This window comes from Gambusia affinis, linkage group LG17 (assembly GCF_019740435.1).
Source record: "Gambusia affinis linkage group LG17, SWU_Gaff_1.0, whole genome shotgun sequence".
Taxonomy (NCBI): domain Eukaryota; kingdom Metazoa; phylum Chordata; class Actinopteri; order Cyprinodontiformes; family Poeciliidae; genus Gambusia; species Gambusia affinis.
In genome coordinates this window covers 5,259,122-5,272,368 of record NC_057884.1, presented here as the reverse complement: position 1 = coordinate 5,272,368, position 13,247 = coordinate 5,259,122, and the positions used below count along the sequence as shown (strand labels likewise).

General features: G+C 37.6%; 1 protein-coding gene across 4 annotated transcripts in view; it reads left to right on the top strand.

Moving 5' to 3' along the window:
- The first annotated feature begins 2,824 nt into the window (after positions 1-2,824).
- mast4 (microtubule associated serine/threonine kinase family member 4) overlaps positions 2,825-13,247 on the top strand; it is a 101,809-nt gene continuing 91,386 nt past the window's right edge. For all 4 annotated transcript variants that reach the window (XM_044095847.1, XM_044095845.1, XM_044095844.1 and 1 more), the window contains exon 1: positions 2,825-3,449. In XM_044095847.1, coding sequence (XP_043951782.1) covers positions 3,183-3,449 — 267 coding nt within the window. In that variant the 5' untranslated portion in view covers positions 2,825-3,182. The remainder of the gene's footprint in view (positions 3,450-13,247) is intronic.

Genomic DNA, 13,247 nt, shown 5'->3' with positions numbered 1-13,247 from the left:
AACGGGCAAAACCACAGACACAACCATGTGCTTCAGAGTGGGTAAAAAAACCCAATATCTGTGGTGTTACCAGTACGCCACGTTTTCCGCATGAGAGAAATTATCCCTCAAGAGGCTCGTAATTTTGAGAACTGCGTCGCTTACCGGGGATGAGTGCGGCCAAAATTGTCTGAAAGGCAACATTTCTGAAGGTTAGAGCCGTGAACAGTAAAACACAGAAAACATATTGTCATCTGAATGTAAAAGTTCAACACAAACCACATGGAGCGCCAGATGAACTCCAGCTCCAACCAACAGTTTCATATAGAGAAATTAGCATTGCATGCTATTCCCTCCTTGAGAAAAGTACTTCTTCCTTTTGTTAGATGATGTGTCTTTTTTTTTTGTTTTGATGTAAGAATCAAAGGACTCTTTGCAAGTCGTATTTCTCTCAGAACAATGAAGTTTACTTCCAGACTCTTCCATGGAGGCCTCGACTCTTGCAGAGAAGGTCTCTGCAGTGCATCCTGCTGCTCTGAACATTTATTTTTAGCCGTATTTTTTCCTCAACCTTTGGATGAGTCGTTGGAGGCCAGGGAGCGGCGATCGATGCTCAGGCTGTAAAGTTCAGTCGGGGACGTTTTTGTGATGCTCAGCTCCGTGAACAAGTATTTGCCACCCTGTGTTTTTTTTTAATTTTTTATCTGGCTTTGCCTTAGATAACCTAATAAAATAGAAAACGCAGATTTGGAATGATGACTTCATTTAAATACTGAAATATAGGTATCTTCAAAACCCCTAACGACCCCTGAAACAAAAACAACAACAATGGAGCCAACTGATTCTGGGTGAAAACACAAATGCCCAACAATTGTTAAATCGGGAATTAAGTGGAGTTGTGCATTTTTTTACTTTTTTTTTTTTTTTTTTTTTGGTTTAGTTTCATTTGCTACACCCAAGTCTAACTACTGTCAGACTGTTTTTTAAAAAAAAAAATAACTATAAACTACCATTCTGACAACATGGAGCAGACTAAAAATCTAATAAAAGGAGATTTAGTTTCTTTTCTTAAATGTTTGTTTATGTTTAACTCTAAAAGTCTCTAAGCTGATCATTTCATTTCTTTGAGATGTGAGTTCGTAGCATTTTGCTTACCTCTTATTTTGTCTTATATGTTGTCCCGTCATGTTTTTCCCAGCTGCAGCATACTTGGACGCAATACACTTTATTGTTTTACCAATTAACTTTTTTGCCTGTCTAGTGTTGATCACATTAGTCATATTTCAGTTTAAGACAACATTCCTACATCTGAAGTGTTTATGAGTGTAAATCTCTGTGTGTTTATGTACATATGTAAATGATTTTCCAGTGACTGAGAGCTGTTGTCTTTAATCTTGGATTGTCCTCGGTTTCTGTGAAACTATGTTGCATGAAAATTGCCTTAGCAGTTGCTTTGCCTCATTGAAACAATTTTCTTTGAAAAAACAAAAAACAAAGTGAAAAACAGATAATGACTTTTGAAAGCAGTACAGTTTACTTTGTAATTAAGACAATAAATCTAATCAACCTTTGTTTTAGGTTACATTTACCTTCACAAGCTTTCTCAAAGTTGCATAACGGAGCCTAATCCGCATCTTTAAAACTGACTTTAACGCACTCTGCTTTGCACAGAAACGTCTTTCAGGTTTAGATCTATGGTCTGTGTTACAATTAAACCATTTCTAGGGGCCCCTGAATGTCTGGAGGTCCCTGAATGGACCCTACCAGCAGTTAGTGAGTTTCCTTGCCTTATAATTCTAGGTTTAACATCAAAACATTACATAGAGTTAATCCCTTTGAGCTGTTTGGATCTATAAATCAGTCTGTAGCCAAGTTGTTCTTAAATAGATATTATTAGGGCTTAATTAGTAAAATGGCAGCAATTTTGCTTATTTCATAACTTTATAACCAGAGACTTTCTCTCCTCTGGTCTGTTTAACAGCTACAGTCTCAGATCAGCTCAGCCCTCCACGACTGTCAACAGCAGAAACAGAAACTTTATACTGTTGGGGAAAATATAGACTAGATTTGCTTTGCATTGTCCCCGCATGATGGCAATGATATAGTAAGATCCAATTAGATTCTTTTTTTTAAGGTTTTATTGGCTCTAGTGGCCTTTATTTGATAGTTAATTGACAGGAAAGTGGGTAATGAGAGAAGGAGGAAGACATGCGGCAAAGGTCACCAGGCCGGGAATCAAACCTGCGACTAAGGCCTCCTTATGTGGGTTGTGCTTAACCCCTGCGCCACCACAGCACATCCTAGATCCAATTAGATTCTTGATTAATATGGGTTGCTGCTATGTTGCTGTACTGAGTTTTATGCATGCAGAGCCCTCTCTGCACAGCCCTGTTGTCATGTGTCCATCTTTGTTGTCTTGTGAAGAGCCGGCTTCCAGTCCAAGGAATACCAGAGAATATGTTTTTCATTACTCTACAGGGCAGCTTCAAAGAGGTTTTTAACAATTAAGTTACATAAATGTAAAAAAAAAAAGAAAAGCATTCTAAAGATTCATTTGAAACATCATTATACTCTGTCAGTGTATGTTTTCAAGAAAAAAAATAGTGTGTTTTTGAAAAAATGTAATAAAATACATTCAGCTGAATCGGTCTTTCTTTGTTTCCAGGCATAAAAAAGGTCTCAGCCGTCTCAGTCATACAAAATCCGCGCACCGCTCTCAACATCGTGTCGGCACGCTACACCGGCGTGTAAATAGTGCGGACCAGTAGCATTTGGCAGGTTCGTCAGTCTCTGTGATCTGATTGGTCCACACCCGCACGCTGTGGGCATGGTTTCGTTTGAGGCAGCAGGCTGTACGTAGTTGTGAGATATGAAGGGCAGTGACAGAATGGTCTCGCGCTGCTGGGAACGTCATGAGCGTCAAAATCCAAAAGGAGGCAACCGCAACAGGAGAGGGGAGCCCAGCTGTTTGACAAGCTTTGGGTTTCGGACTGGACATGTCGATACGTTTAATGAGCAGCGCTGAGTTACAATGTTCGCGTCGTGGCTCTGTTCTCACTCAGGCTGAAGGAGAGAAAAGAAGAAGTAGACTTCTGTAGCGTCTTAAAATGAACCGGACAGGTGTGCTGGGAAGTTAATTAAAGACAAAAAAAACCCGCGTTTGTTGTGGCGTCACGTTAAAACAACAACAACAACTTGACACAATGGAGCAACAGCAGCATTTCTCGGTGTCTGGAAGCGGTAGAAGTCTGTCTTCTTCATCTTCCTCCAGTTCCAACGTCTTGTCCGAGGGAGAAGAGACGACGCCTGGTGTGGAGATGAACGTTTATGGCGATAGTGTTGATAACGCACAAGACCCGGACCGTGGAAGCGGCAAAGCAGCTGAAGACGGTGGGAACGCAGACCACGACAAGGAGACACCGGACAATGATGATGATGATGATGACGAGCAGGAGGAGGAAGACGATATGGTAAACACACAAACTACAAGAAACACATTTGTGGGTATTTGTTTCAGTCACCCTCAAAAACTGACATTATCGCTTTGTTTGTTTGGGGTTTTTTTCGTATTTGACAAATTTTAAATACAGCAAATGTTTTGTCTATTTTTCTTGTAATGTCAGTAAATGTTGTAAGAGCCAGTCAACACAAGACATAAGCAAACCATGCAGCTGCTCAGCTGGTCCTCCACACCAGCTGAGGGCGCCATGTTTTTCCCTTGGTGCTGATTGGCTGTAGCTCCAAGAGTGGGAATAAAAAATACTGTAGATATTGGCTTCTTCCACAGTGTGTATTCATGCATATTTGGTGTTCGAACTATTAAAATAGGCAGTTATTAGGGTTTTTAGAGGAGGTATGAAGTATTTGCGGATTTTTGCTGTTCATGGGTGGCTGTAGTCTGTAACCCTCGTGAGTATCGATGGTTTGTTGTATCGTAAACGGCAAACAGGAAACATTTGCACCTGCAGACTTGCTGATGTAAACATACTTTTTCTCTGAAAGCAAAACATTTCCCACCTTTTTAAAACATGTTATTCCTAATGCTATCAGTGACGAAGCGCCACAAATTCAGCTCCACCATTATTTTAGTTTTGCTTTTCCTATTGCATGCTGTAATATTTGTAATCTTGGATTTCTAATGCTCAAACATTCAAACGTGAGTGATATGCCAGCAATATTAGCCAAGCTTTGGTGAATGATTGTAGAGGCAACAGACGCTTTTTTTGTCTGTGTGTGTGGGTCCACTTCTGTTGGTTTTAGAAAGTCCAAATATTTGAGCACATATTAATTATAAACCTCTCTGCGTTTAGGTTAGTCCTTCAACCCCTTTTATACACACATAAGTAAAGTGGAGATCACCAGAGCTCGCAGAAGTCGTTAGTTTTCGCCCTGTTGTCAAAATATTTGTAAGCGCGCACTTTGCCTCCGCTGAGCTCATACTTATCGAATTACTCTTGAAGTCCTGAAGCCGGTGAAGAACTTTAAGCTCCGATGACAATTCATCAAGTGTGTTCTTTTGCCTTCGTCTGTTCTGTCGCTGCTCATTCCTGCCATGCAGTCATTCTGACGCTTAACCACGTAGTTCAAAATTGTGAGGTGACAGGAAAGTGGGCTGGGTTTTGAAATGTGATACCAAATCAAACTCTGAGGGGTGTAGCTTCTGCCCGTTTCACCCTGATGCCCCTAAATGAAATGCAGTTGAAAAGACACCGTAAATACACAAAATCTTTGGCCTAGTTTCTAGTGCATAATGTCTTAGTAAACTTGAAATAAGGCAAAACTAGATTACAAGTAGCTTTTTAGCAAGATATAGGAGCTTATATTAAATCAATAATTGACTAAAAACAAGATGGGGGGGTTAGGGATCACTTGATCCTTTTTCATCAATGGTAAGAAATTATTGAGTCAAAACAAGCTCCCATATCAAGGTGAAAAGTTGCTTATAAGTTAGTTTTGTCTTATTTCAAGTGGTCTAAGATAGTTGCACTAGAAACTAGACCAAAGGTTCTTGGCAAGATTGTGTTTTTGCACTTAGTGTAATTTAATCTGAACATAAGTTCAGCTGTTCTGTGAAGGCTTCAGAGGTTTGATGAACATGAGAGGCAGAATAACACAGTGAAGAGCAATCGACGCAGCAGACAGGCCAGGCTATAAAGTTGTGCCAGTAAAGCCGGTTTATGAGCACAGTTTAATCGTTCAAAAAAACAAGGTGTACGGTACAGCTCAGGTGAGAAAATCTCCATAACAATTAGACATGCTCTTGACAAATCGTTTGGAGGAGTGGCTAAAAGAAGAAAAAAAAGATTGCTTAAAAAAATCCAGGTTAGAGTTTTGCCAGAAGCCATTTAGACACGGCAAACGTGTGAAAGAAGACGAGACTGATTCAAAGCAGGGGTGGAAATTAAAAATGTTCCTCCACCAGCCACAGTGGCTGGTAGAGGAACATTTTTTCACCAACAACTGTTTTTCTTTTCTTTCTTTTGATTACAAACCCCACACGTACAAGCAAATTATAGAAAATGTATGATTTATTCTTAACTCTATGAAAACCAATTTACTGACAATAAGTTTACTATACAGATGTACATATACAGAATAATTAACATAAAGCATGGACACCCTTACAGGGTTGCAGTGCATTAAGTTAATTTGAAGTAATTACTAATAGCAAACTTTAAGTACACAACTCTAACGTTCTTGCAATCCTATGTTGCACATTTCCAAACAACTCCCTGATACTATTTATTAAAATATGTGCCTAGTCTTTTTTAAATTGTATCAATAGCTGTTTTCTAACTGTTTAATTTTGTTTTTTTTTTTGTTTGTTTTTTTCCAGACATTCCAAAGAAAGATAGAAATAGCTGTCAGACAAAATCTAACCCATATTAACATTTAAATTGATTAAAATTGGGAATTTTTGGAGACACAAGGTAGGTCTAGTCTACTTTATATCTTTTAAAGCGTTCAGTACAGTTGTAGCGGTGCTTACACAGGAAACAAAAGGAGAACATGAGGAAGCTCAAATGTGAGCCTCAGCTTTTTTAACTCTCCTCCTCTGGATGTTTCTGCAGACTGGTTCGACTGGCTCTAGTTTGCTCTGCACACTCCGATTCCGGGGTGTCTTTTGAAATGTCAAGCATTAGTCTGTACTTGAAATCATAGCTGAAGATGATGTGACTTTGGAGTGTGGGTGTGGAGCACCCATCTCCCCACCCCCACCTCTTCCTTGGTGTAGTAAGCGTGGATGGGAAGTACAAAATATTGTGCAATATGCAATTACTTTCGCCACACAGTTTTTGCCTCATTTTGGTTGGATTGTCTGAAGACTCTGCAGGATTAAACAAAACGCCGTATTAAGTTTTTAAGCTCAAAATGGAAAGGAATTAGCCTCTGTTTTTAGGTCTAGTGAAGTAGTATGTGTATGCATAATCAACTTGGCAACACCATCTTAACACTTGTTGGGTGACAGCCCTAAGTTGGTGTCATGTTTGCGAACCGTGTGTTGCCTTAATAATTCGATCCGACTAAATGACAGGTCATTATCCTAATTGGGCTGAGATTTAAAAGGTGAAGAGAAAAGACGGAGTCTGATCTCATTACATTTTCCGTCAATGTTTACTAATTGGCAGAATTAAAATGCAAAATGCATGAAACCAAATGTTTTCTCCACCTTCATTATGAGACAGATTTTACTTCTCTCTCTCTCTCAGCCCTTTTTGCTCAGCAAGTAGATGTTAAAAACATACAAGAATCTGTCCCAACACTGAACCCTACCCCTGTGAACTCTGTCCTTTTTCCTTTCTGCCTTTGGAGCTCCAGCTTCATCTAAAGCCAGTGACCTCACTTATGCTGATCCCTGAAGATGAGATGTAATTAGAGCTGCTAAACTGAAGTAAGTAGCCACGCCGCGGGCTAGAACGCTGCCAGGCAGGCTGGTGTTGCCGCGTTAATCAGGGAATCCTGACCTCTGACTTTCTGGGAGCAGATGACATCACTTCTTTCCGATCGGCTCGCCAGCGACTCCTTCTCCAAACTTAGAAGTGTGCAGCTCTGGCGGTTCACAGTTTTCCTCCTGCTGTGTTTGATGCCTATACTTACAGGTCTGTGTGATTGCAGCTTTAGAGTTGAGTGTATAAATTTGTCTGGAGTTGCGGGCAGTGAGTAAAAAAAAACAAAAAACATTTATAGATAAACTTTGGTTTAGTTCTTTTTCAAACAAAGACGATGCAAGTTTAATGAAATGTTTCGTTTCAGTCAGAAAGCTGGCACAGAGTTGTAGGTAGTCTTGATTTTAACAGTCTATATATTTGAAAATAGGACTGTGGAAATATAATAATTTCTCTAACAAAAATATGACATTAACTATTTACCTACAAATTCTTCTAAATTATTATTTTTATTTATTTATTTGCTGGGAATTGCACGAAAAATGCACATTATACAAAAGATGCTTCCGTAGGGAAATGTTTTCATATGGGTGCTTCAGCAGTGTGCAATGTAAAACCAGCATGTTATACGTTGTATCTGTCAGTATCAACCAGAACAAAAACACTGATACCAACTTTACCAAGTATTTATTCAAAACTTTAGTTTATTTAAAAATAAAAATCTCTCGTATATAAAATTAGAAAAGTTGTTTTTGGCAGCAGTCGCATTGTGTTTATATAAAAGCCTTTGAGTCATGTTTGGTTTTATTTTATTTTTGCTGTAAAAGTTTGTGTACCATGAGACTGTGATATTTGTACATAAGGTTATCATGCCTAGTCCTGAAAAGAAAATCTTTTCTAATTTAAAATTCTGGTCCTGGCAATGGAAAAAGGAACATTTCAAAACCATAGTGAAGATGAAATACAGTTAAAAAATGGAAAACAAACTATCATAAATAACATGGAAACAGACCCCCCCACTCTCCTCCCTGTTAGATAGTGCAAATAATCAGATTCTGTTTATTTTGATGCCAGAATGAGGCTTAGGGTTGTTTTTTAAAATACATTTATTGCCAAAGCTGTACTGTCACCTTGTGCGCTTTCTATTTATAAAGCTCTAATTGGAAATGTTCCATCCAGTTTCACTTCCTGGTCAAACCGGTCCAATAACCTTTTATTGACTTTTCTATAATTACACTTGGAGTTCTCATATGAGCTATTCTTTTTAACATGTTTACAGCATTCCTTGAGGTTTTGAATAAATATCCCTTAGATGCCTTTGTGCAACACCTCAGCTCTCTAAGATCTTTCATGCCAGGCAGTCCGACTGGAAAGGAGCGCCGTGTGACTCCACCCCCATTGGTGTGTTTTTGTTGGACGAGAATCCATGCTAGAATGGACCTCCAGCTTTTAATATTGGGTTAACACTGGGCTTCAGTTTTGATCCAGGAAGCGTTATGTTAGTCAGCTTTACAGCCTATTGCTTCCCATCTTTATTTATGGTGGGTTTTACAGACTGCTATATAAACAAAATTTTTTTTCTACCTTTGATATGCTTTGTAATAACACTGCACTTCTCTGGACTTTACCAATTTGCACAGCCTCTATAAATCTGAGATATCAGTCTTGACTTACCGCTTTTCTGGTTACACAAGCAGCCAGTGTGTTAATCATTAAGGCAGCGGTCTGTTATGTGTGCTGTAGCTTTTATATCCCCTCATAATCAAATCGCCTGTTTTCCAAACTCTCCTACTTCTGCTTGTCACGTTGGAACGACACCTTTGGATATTTACGGTTGTTTTGTTTCATATGGATACTGCAGGAAGTTTCCCATCACTGTGGCAAAATTATATTTCACCTGCGGAAAATCATCAATACTCTTTGTCTGTGCCTGTTTCGTTTTAAAACTGGTGTAAACAAAATTTGGCTCCAGAGCCAAAATAAATCCCAGAGTTTCCTTAATCCAGTCAAAAAATCTGAAGCAAAAGCAAATAAATGTTACAAATTTCATTTAATCTGCATATTAAGGATGATAATTTATTTCAGACAAACATGTCACCTACAAATATAATAATATTAAAGACTTTCATGTTTCTAAATGTAAATACAATACCTTACTCAAATTTACATACTCAAATCCATGTAAATACACCACTTATTTGGTGACTGTAAGCCTGAAAAGGAGTATGATGAAGTTTAACTTGTATAATCATTCCCCTTTTCCATTCATTAATTCATAGCATAAGTAGTCTTCCTATTTCTAGTAACCTTTTCAAAACAACAATACTAACTATAATAAGTTTTCCTGAACCAGCTGAAAGTTATACATACACCCATGTATGTATGTATGTATATATATATATATATATATATATATATATACATACGCATCTACCTGCATATATACATAAATAATATTTACCTATTTACACACCCACATATATTTACACACACATACACAAACCTGCACCCAGTTTCCCAAGTCATCCACAGTGCTGTAATTCTCAGCCAAATTCATCCTAATACTTTGAATAGTAACCATTTTAAGTATTTTCTTAAAATATCTCATGCTTGGACTTTGCTTCAGCTCTTTGGTGAGTTTATTCCAAATCTTCACTCCAGTGACAAATGCACATTCTTTTCGAATATGTAAAGTTCTGAAGTTGAGTTTTTTTTTTCTGTAGACATATCCCCCCACTCTATCAGTAAATAATTTTTTTTAAATATTTCCCAGTAATAATTTGTTTCTAACTTTATACAAGAACTGTGCAGTTTGAAACTCTACCAAATCTGGGAATTTCAGAAAATAAGAATCTATAAATAAATTATTGGTATTACAATAAAAATATTTATTTTTATTTTAGATAAATAGATTTGATTACTGTATGGTAATTTATTGATAAGTCTTTCTGTTCAATGAGCCGACTGAAGGTTTACTAAACAATAAAGTTATTATACTAACATGTCATTGATGGTTAAGAGGGGAAAAAAACCTTTATGTTCATAAGAACTACACGCTCCTGCTCTTGTACTTTGTATTTCTTCTGTCCTGAAAAAGAGTGAAAAGGTTTATGCAGCAGTATCTAGGTGGATTATCTCCACACAAACTGAGGACCTTTTTCTGTTCACAGGTCACATTAGTCATAAACATCTATTCCACCTTTTTAAAGAGCACAGTGGGGGTGAAGTCATTGTGAAGAAGCTTTAATTGCAGACATTGTTTAACGTTGTCATTACGGGGCAGCTCAAAATGTTTACCTAGACTGCAACTCGCAGTAGCAACCCGGAGAGAAATGGCAATTTTCAGGTCATTGTTTAACTTTTGAACTTTTAGCTTCTTTATTTTATTTTATTTTTTTTTGTAGTTTCATTTTCCTTAGATTCTCAGGATATTTGCTTACTTCCATAACCTCTTGTAGCGTTCACACAGTTTTACAGATAAGGCTCAAAATCCATTATTGATTAGGATTTTGGAACGTATTTGGTGCCTTGAAAGATGAGCACAAGCAATATTGGTCAGTGTTCAAGCCAATGGAGAAGTTAGGTTAGCCTTGTGAATTTGAACTCACAAACTATTTCTAAGTTACACCCAATCAGCTACCATTATTGGCATCATTTTTGGACAGTACCGTACATTGTACTGAAGTCACACCTCCATTCACCAAACTCAACTCTTTATTCTTGTGATTTATTTTTAGCTGGTTTAACAATGGATATTATTAAATTGGTGAGATATGTCTTGGAATGCTACCGTCATTTGTTATCAATAAGTGATTGGGTGGTAAATGTAAATATATTATGTATTTGGTTGGACAACTTGCTGTATTCATGTCTTAAAATGTTTATTTTGAAGTAGAAAATTAAGTATTTCTTGAGTTGCCCTGTTGCTGACGTGCAACTCCAAACATTGACGCTGTCACCACCGATTTCAAATTATTTATAAAGCTCTGAAAATATTGTGACTTACTAAAAGCACATAGTTTACAATCTGCACTATTTGTACTTTTTAAAAACACTATTTAGGATTTATGAAATCACTACTCTTTATAAAAATGAGGTTTCACATATTTATTATGTACCCAATAGTCATTGGACTCATGAGCTGAATGTTTATTTTTCCAAGTTTGAATATTTGAGTGTCACTCCATGGTGACAATGAGCTCCAGCAGGTAACGGCATGTCCTGGAACATTTTGGTCCTTGACATCTTTAAGTAAAGTTAAACCCAAGGTCCCATCTATTCACAATCTAGAAATTCATAGATGCTTACAGTTTACATTAACCAAACGGGCTGACTGTCATGATAACTAATAATAATAAACAAATGTCAACATATCAATTTTTACCATTACTTACCATGATCTATAGCTGACATTGAATCCAACTTAGAAAATAGCCCAATAAAGTTTCTTTACTTTTTTTCCTACCCCTGTTTTTAAATCCAAGTCAGTGGGTTTCAGTCCTTTTCTTTCTCTTTTTGATGTGTGTCTTCTCCATCACCCCATATTCAAATGATTGCATTAACTCCTGGCCACCTATTCTGTTCATTACTTATTCATTTAAGTCATGTGTGGTAGATGGATAACGCCTAAAACATGTAGGAGCGTGATTCTTGAAGACCATGATGGAGAGAACCACTGGTGTTATGTGGGTCTTAGCATGAGGACATGAAGGCGAACTTGTGGAAAACCAACTGAATAGTGCAGATATATTAGGATCAAGGCAGTGAAATTCAGAAGATGGCATTACGTTTGTTGCAAAATCATCAAATCAGTTTTGCTTTAGCTTTACTTTACAGTTCAGGATCAGTTTACTATCTCATAATTACAATTCAGTGCTCCATGTGCCATTGTGGTTGGGCAATTATTTGCCTATTACTCAGAAAGAAGACTTGTTTCACTTTCTGATCCATGTGTTTATTACAGTGTTTCCCAATCCTGGTCCTCAAGGCTCACTGCCCTGCATGTTTCAGGTATTTCCTTGCTTCAGTCCAGCTGATTTCAATTGATGGCTGATTAACAGGAGTTTGTTGAACTGCAATTAGCTGAATCAGGCACATTAAAGCAGGGAAACCTGTAAAACATGTAGGACAGTGTGCCTTGAGGACCAGGGTTGGGAAACACTGGTTTAGTATATCCAGCAGAATGAATCTCAGCAGTGCAGGCGAGACAGTGAATGTTGTTGTTGGGTCAGTACTGATATCTGAGTTGTGCTCGCATCAGTTGTGTTGTGTGTGCAGGATGGAGCAGTGTACTCCAGCTGTGGAGATTTTCAACATGTCCAAAAAATGTGCGGCAGGCTGGCGTAGTTGTTCTAGTGTTGAAAGCACAGTAAGGCAACACTGGTGTGATATTTCCCCCTAAAACAGCAAATAATTAATTTACTGAAACAACTATGCAGTTTTATGATGGAAATAATAGTTACTGAGCAGATTGCTAACTCCATTTTTCCTTATAAACTATTGAAAATTGTCATAAATGTACACAGAGCTGCTTCTATCAATAAGTCTTGTCTTGGTTTTAATGCCCTTTGAATGGCAATCCTCTGAGAGGAAAAGAGAGAGTAAGAAATGTAAAGACAGCTTTTGTTTCACCTCCTGTAGTGGATTTAACAATGACTTTGCATAACTAAACAGCCAGATGTCGTTAAAATTGTATGCGTAAACAGAGGCCAAAGTTAGTTGTACAATGAGTTCTTTTGTGTGCTTTTTGTAGGTAAATAAAAAGCAGCAGAAGAGTGTGGGAGTCGGCTGAGAAGTCAGGGCAAACCATGAAAGAATGTAAAGCAGAAGTAGGAAGAAAATGCCATTGCGAAAGTGAATCTGAGGAGGCAGTTGAAACAACAAAACATGTTTTAATTTCACGCCTTAATGCCTGCCTGCATCTGTGTGCCAGTGTGGTCATTTATGTGGATTTTTGTTTCTTAAAGACGCCGGTGTAGTAGCAGAAACAAAGGAGTTAATTCAGACGGAGAACAAGACCTGAGGATAAATGTAATGGAGATCTCTTGCAACAGTAGGACTCTAGGAACATCAACCTCATATGTTTTTATTTGAAGCATTTTCAACAAAATATATCTCCTGCGGAGAAAGGCTTTTTTTTCCCTTTTTTTTTGCCAACTTCATGTCTTCACAAGAAGAACTGACTCTTGCTTAAACTCTGGTCTTCATTTTTTGTTTTGAGCCACAGAACATTGCAATTTAGCTAGAAAGAAAAGGAGATAATTTAAAAGAAAAACAGAATACAAGACTGTATTTGTTTTGTTTGAAAATAAAAAATAAATTACAACAGAAACATGTTTTTCTTCTAGGTATTTTATTTAGCTAACCTGACTGAATTTGTGA